The sequence below is a fragment of the Carica papaya genome, chromosome 9, assembly GCF_054855325.1.
Source record: "Carica papaya isolate Zhongbai chromosome 9, ASM5485532v1, whole genome shotgun sequence".
NCBI classification, from domain to species: Eukaryota; Viridiplantae; Streptophyta; class Magnoliopsida; order Brassicales; family Caricaceae; genus Carica; species Carica papaya.
Genome location: NC_142317.1, coordinates 15,394,308 through 15,401,106, shown reverse-complemented (window position 1 = coordinate 15,401,106; position 6,799 = coordinate 15,394,308). Strand labels below are relative to the sequence as shown.

Genomic DNA, 6,799 nt, shown 5'->3' with positions numbered 1-6,799 from the left:
GCATGTTCGTGCGTACTTGCAATGCGATGTGCACTTATGTTCCCTCACCCGCGTGACACCGGTGTCCTTGTGCACGTCCACCCATGCTTAGGCACTCGGTCGAATAGATACTTGCGTGCTCGCGGTGCATGCTAGGGACTGACCCCGCACTGTAGGCGTGCAAAGGCAATCCCTGCGCATGCACGTGTAGGTCTTCTGCTAGCTCCCTCATGTGTATAACGAATCCCCAATGCAAGTGCACTGTTGTGCATGCACACTGCATGCTCAGGGCCCTGTCCTGGCATACATGTGTGCTCAGACAATGTCCCTCGCACATTTGGCATGTAATTGTGCCCACGCTTGCGATATGTCACGACACATTAATGCCCTTTCTTGTTGGTTTTCGATCACCCATATACTTTTGTATCTATTCAAATATAATTCTTAAACATGCATAAACATCACACTTACATTTTAAAACCAAATTATGGCAAGTTACCCAACAAACATTCGACCAAATCAATTCAAACACCAACACATCACACCAGTTCATGCATGAAAATTTCTTAGCATTTTTATCATTTTAAACAATGTATAAAACTCATTAAAAGCACAAAAATATTGTTCCTCTCCTTACCTAATACTGATAGTATTTTGGGTTCCAAAGGTGGTGAGAAACTTATGGTCTTTTAGAGAGGGAGAGGTTATAATAAAGAGTGAAGGACAACTCTGGGGAATGCAAAAAATTTTTGTATTTGATTCCAGAAATAAGGAATAGTTATTGTAAGGTATATTGGCATCGAAAAAAAAAGTAACAGGGCAACATCAATGCTTACCTCTCGGGGAAGGAAGGATAAGCTTGATGAGACACTTATTACGGCAGAGGAGACGAAAAATTCTCACTACTCTCTTTTCTCACTCTCAAGCTCTCTCTTTGTCTCTCTTTTGCTTTAAAATTATTCTTCTCTTTGAATGGTAGAATAAAATGAAATAATGAGGGAAATAGGGGTTTAAATATGTATGATTGAAGTAATGTGATCCATTAGATCATATGCAAGAGAGAGTAGCCATTAATCATCCAAGTGGCAACACAAGGTAGTGAAGTAGGTGAGTGTCTATCAAAAAAATATTCAGTCAACGGAGGAGTGGACATGACCTATCTGCGTACGTGTAGATGCACAGGTCCTGTCACGCGAGTGGGGAATTTGCTCGCGAGGCATGCAAATGCCTGTGAGGCTTTCTTGCACGTTCACGCAGGTTGGCTTTTGAGATTTAAATCCCACATGTGATTTTAGCAGTGTAAACGATGTTATGTAAAATACCATATTTGTAAACTTTATTAGTTATAATTTTCAAAAGTTGATATGTTTAGGAACCACTCAAACTCGGTTCCAAAATCCTATTATAGACATCAGTGACATAGTTGCTCATAACTGCGATTAATATATTAAAGAAAAATAATATTTCTATATGATTAATCAGAAAATAATTACTAAACAATCATTCTAATTCTTTAATAGAAGTTAATTGATAGTTAAATATATGTTGCATGTTAATTATGTGATTGTGACAATTTAAGTTAGATTTTACAGGTAGCACTTTGCATTTTGTGTAAATATTAAATTATATTTTAACCTATGAAATGATTAAATATTGTTTTTTTCTAAAAGAGAAATTTGCTTATATAACTAGTACATGTGGATATGGTACTTAATTTTTATAGTAACAAGTATATTTGGATATAGTATCTAATTTTTGTTAATAATTTTATTAGAGTTTCACTTTATGAATATTTATAGTCATTTATATTTATGTGAAACTTAAAATAAAAATGTTATACAACTTTAGCATCTATCATTGCACAACTTAATTTTTTTTTAAATAATAATAATAATAATGGCTAGTTGTAGTTTCTCATAAACTCCAAAGATTTATTAATTGTTTGGCCTAAAACTAGTAAGTAAACTAAAGAGAATCAACATGAGAAAAGCAATAGTACAGTTTCAAAGGGTAGATTTTGATTGATAAACATATGGGCACTGCTTTATACTCTCAATATTTTCCTCTTTCACATTATAGTTTACCATATTACTTTTGCTTCTTGTGGAATATATCATTCTACTTCAACACTAATTATAAAGCTCAAAGGTACTTCACTAAGTTGGCCAGGGCCTCATTAAGAACGAGAACAACTCTATTTAATTTCCTAACATCACCAATCATTTCCTCCTCATATGTCCATATATATATATATATATATATCAGTTGGGTAGAACATAACTTTTATTTCCCTTTCAAGTTTTAACAATTTCATGCCCATCAACTTCCACTCTCATCCTAATATTTCCCTAGCTAGTACAGAAGCTCATATTGCGTTACATGTTGGGTTGGCACTTTTGCCTGTCCAATCTCTGTTAGTTTGCCTGCCTGCACAAAGAACTCACAGTAACTTCCATAAACTAGTAATCTAAGTTATTGTATAATTTACTATAAGAAAACATGGACAAAAATGATATTCAGATCTTACAGTTAGAGAAGGCAGTAGTAGCCAAAAGATCTCCATGAAGCTTTAAAACCAAAGCTTCACTGTATCTTCAGCATGCAAGAAGCTCTATATACATCCCCAATGAAAAATGAAGAACTGCAACAACTGATTAACATTTCTGTTCTCATTACTTCAATGAACTGGTAGTGGTAAAAAGTTTAACATAGGATATATGTGTGTGTGTGTGTGAAAAGTAGCAAGATATAAAAGCAAATAATGAGAAGAACTGGAGAACTAGAATGTTTATTGATTACATTTAGATCTTGAATGTAAAGTAGCCTTTTAGCAGGCAGGATCTGTGAGTAGAAGTACACATTTACAATGTCAATATTCCTAAGAAAAATTTTTGGATTAAGAAACAATTACCACAGAAAAAATGTTAGGATGAGAATCATGAATTATCATTCACGATAAAATTTTGAAAAGCTTATGCAGATTATTTGATATCTCTGTCAAAAGTGTTGCTCCTTCACTACCATCTGGGAGCTTCTCAGGAACATGTTCCAAGAATCCATTATCTGCTTCAAGAGCCTTCACCCTCTCATGAAGATTAGACAACTCTTTTGTTAGGATAGCTTTGCTTCTCTTTCCTATCATATCAAAAAAGAAATTGGTTCCGTGATTTGGATGTGAAAAAAAGACAAGTTTATGTATATACTGAGCTAAATATGAATTCATATTAAATCTTACCTGACTCTTCCTCTACATTGTCCACATTTTCATTACTAGGTTGTGAGGAAGCAGCCCCTTCTGATGATGAAATGTGAGGTTTCTCATGATCTAAATGATCGGTTCTCTCCCCTTCAGATGATTTATCGTGGCTTTCCTCTCCTTTCTCATCCTTTAACGACTCAGTTTCATCATGATTATCTTCCTTAGGAGTTATCTCTCCGTCATGATTATTTTCCTTGTCTCCCTCAGGTGATTTATCAGGTGTTTTTCCTCCTTTCTCATCCTCTAATGACCCAGGTTCATTATGTTCATTGTCTACGTCAAGTGATCCTGACTTGAGGGTTCTCTCTCCTGCAGGTGACCTATCAGGAGTTATGCCTTCTTTCTCATCCTGTGATGACCCAGCTCCATCCTGATTTTGTTCATTGTTTTCATTAATCGATTCAGGTGATTTATCAAGGATTCTCACTCCTTTCACATCCTCTACTGAACCAGCTTCATCATGATTGCGTTCATCATCTCCATTAATAGACTCAGGATGAAGGGTTCTCTCGTTTACAAGTGATTCATCAGGGCTTCTCCCTCCTTTCTCATCCTGTGGGGACCTATTTGTGTTCTGATTATGTTCATTGTCTCCATTAATCAAATCAGACTTAAGGCTTCTCTTCCCTTCAGGTGATTTGTCAGGGGTTTTTATCCCTTCTTTCTCATCATCTTCTGGTGACCCAATTCCATTATGGTTATGTTCATCATCCCCATTAATAGATTCAGAATCACCTGTAAGTGTTTTATCAAGGATTCTCTCTCCTTTCTCATCCTGCAGGGGCCTAGATCCATCATGATTATGCTCATTATCTCCATTAATGGACCCCTCACGAAAACTATAACACAGACCATTGCTATCATCTGCTACAGTGAAAATTGCACAAGATTTTGATTTTGAGTCTTGATAATCCTCATCAGTCCCATCATCAGTCGCATCTTCTTCCTGTAAGGATCCATATTTTTCTCTGTATAACTCAAGCTCAGCTTCTAAATCCTTAATTTCTTCCTCTCTCTTTGAGAGTAGAGTGTTTGTTGCTTGCAAGGCTTCCTGGTCATATTCAGCCTGCTCCTCCATCATTCTCTGATACTGCAATGCCTCCATCTGAACAGCTGCCTTTTCTGCTTGCAACCGGGTGATCATGGCCATTGCATTGTTAGCTGCAACTGCTGAAGCACTCCTTTCTTCATCCAATTCCATATAAAGTTCCATCAAGGACTTGCGATCTAGACGAACCTGTCTTTTCAAATGATGCAAAATAGATTCACCATCTCCATCATGTGCCATGTTTCCCTCAATAGAATCTGAAGCATTTTCTGTTCTTTCAAGCATTGATTTTTTTGCAAACCTGGTTGTCCATCTAGGACTGTTTTGAGCTGAATCTGAAAGTGGGATTCCAAAGAATCTATTTCCTTTCAAAAAAGTAGGGGTCTTATCTTCATTTGCATAATCAGGATCAGTCAGCAATGGTACTGCAACAGCTTTGACGTCTTCCTTAACTGATGAAATGATTCATTAATCAAAATTTTAACAGTAGACAAACATAACTCCCTAAAACCCAATTGTGACAACAAGAAAGAAGAACCAAAAGTAAGTGTTGAAGATGTTCTTATGAATTTTTTCTGAACCTATATTGTTTATGTATTATGCAATACCATAGTAGTCTGTCTTAAATCAGATTTTCTTATGAATAATTTTTCTTCATTTTTGAAAATATGCAAGGGATATTCAAACCTGGTCATTGTCTCAATTTAGAGATTGTAAGCTCAATATTTGAATAAGAAAAGAGAAAAAAAAATCAACACTTGAAGCTCACATTGTTTATCACGATTTGAGCCATAATCATCATCCAGCAGCTCTGATTCGGTATCTGAAAACTTGAGTTCTGTGTATCTTATGTGGGGTAGGTCAAGATTCCGATGATCATCGTTCCTGAATCCATATGATGCACGTGGAGAAGGAGCAGGAGCCTGAGATATAATGACAGGATTTTTCCCCTTACCATGTGAAGAAGACCTCACCTTCAAAGGCTCCCCGCAGCAAGAACACCTTTGAACACTGCTCTTCTCTAACTGCATTGCATCTTCCTTCTTTCCTGCTGGGAATGCCAACTGGATTTCCTGATCATCTTCAACAATCAACTCAAGATCCTTATGCAAAATCCCAACAAGAGATTTGTATGTATCACAATCGGATTCTTTCTCAGTAGCGAAGGAAAGAAGGCATCCCTCACACATCTTCTTTATCTCCGAAAGCTTCTTGTGAACATGACAATAAGCTAGAGATGAAACATTCTTCTTGTGAGATTCACATATTGACTCATTACAATAGAAATCAGGACTTCTCTTAACAAAAACATGATCAATTCTTGTACAAAGTAAACATGGGATTTGCAGTTCAAAGAACTTAGCAAATTCATTGCTGAAAAATGCAAGAAACCCATCAATGAAAAGGATGATTATCAACGCCCATTCTAGAAAAGCATATATCAAGAAGTGAGGAAACTTTCCCAGCTCTTGTTCAACAAAACGCCTGAAAGATCTCTTCCCCATTTCAAAAAAACAAAATCCTCAGCCACAGGAAGATGAATCGGTGATCTTCTTATCTGGATCTCAAGTTTTATACCCTGAAAATGATAGACAATGGTGAGATGGGAAGATCATGACCTTGGCAAGAGAAAGCAAACCCAGATCATGACCCTCTCTCTGCGATTAGGTAAAGATTAGAGAATAGAAAAGAAACTTAGAGGTTGTATTTCTATTTTTGGCTTCAAAATTTGAATGGTGGACTTTGAGTATGCATGGCTATTAAAAGTTGAGGTTGCTGGAGGGAACTTGCACCTGAAATAACGGTCCATCATCAACTTCTTAAAACATAAAACGTTGCCGTTTCTCTTAACACTATTTAAAGGTGGAATTATTAGAGATAAGAGCTAGCAATTTAATAACAATATGACTTATCTTAGAATGTCATTTTTACTGAAATAAATTTTTATAGTTTGTTAGGAAAAAATATAATTTTACTAAATTTATTTATAACTGATTAGAAAATAAATTTTGAATTTAATATTTAATATTTTTAATTTCAGCTGGTAATTTTTCTCCTGCTTGAAATGGTATATGTAGATATTATAGACACTTGAACATGCATTTTAATCATAATGAAAAGAAACCATTTTTTAGTTACTGAATCTATCATATTTACACTAATTAATAAATATACATTATATTTAATTATAATATTAATTTTTTAATTTACATAATATTCTTATTTATTTTTATAAAAAAAATAACATTTGAATATAATTGATTAAATTATATTACTTATGTCACAATTATGACGGGGGGGCAAAGCAGAAGAAGAACGTTCTTCTTGTTCCAAATGACGTCGTTTAGCAGCCAGGAATAAGACTTCAAAATGATGCAGTCTGAAATAATATCGTTTTAGTTTAATTGGAAGGCTTTCAAACGACTCCGTTTTGGGTGATGAGTTGGGTTCCTCATGGGCTAAAAAATGGATGGAAGGCCTAGCTTAGAACCACTAAGACCATTCCCCCTTTT

At 35.4% G+C, this 6,799-nt stretch overlaps 1 protein-coding gene across 3 annotated transcripts; it reads right to left on the bottom strand.

Annotated features, from left to right (window-relative positions):
* Positions 1–2,015: 2,015 nt before the first annotated feature.
* On the bottom strand, positions 2,016–5,967 carry LOC110806638 (myosin-binding protein 2-like). 3 transcript variants are annotated; one of them, XR_015816483.1, is made up of 5 exons: positions 5,056–5,967; positions 3,215–4,738; positions 2,891–3,114; positions 2,507–2,629; positions 2,016–2,406 (listed from the first exon to the last, which is right to left on the bottom strand). XR_015816483.1 is itself a non-coding variant. In XM_088211752.1 (3 exons), exons 1-3 carry the CDS (start codon positions 5,789–5,791, stop codon positions 2,930–2,932), a joined length of 2,445 nt encoding a protein of 814 aa, XP_088067878.1. In that variant the 5' UTR covers positions 5,792–5,967; the 3' UTR covers positions 2,756–2,929. The 3 variants fall into 3 exon arrangements, 1 of the variants encoding a protein (XP_088067878.1); XR_015816484.1 differs by having other exon boundaries at positions 2,507–2,620; XM_088211752.1 differs by lacking the exons at positions 2,016–2,406; positions 2,507–2,629 and having other exon boundaries at positions 2,756–3,114.
* Between the last annotated feature and the right edge of the window lie 832 nt (positions 5,968–6,799).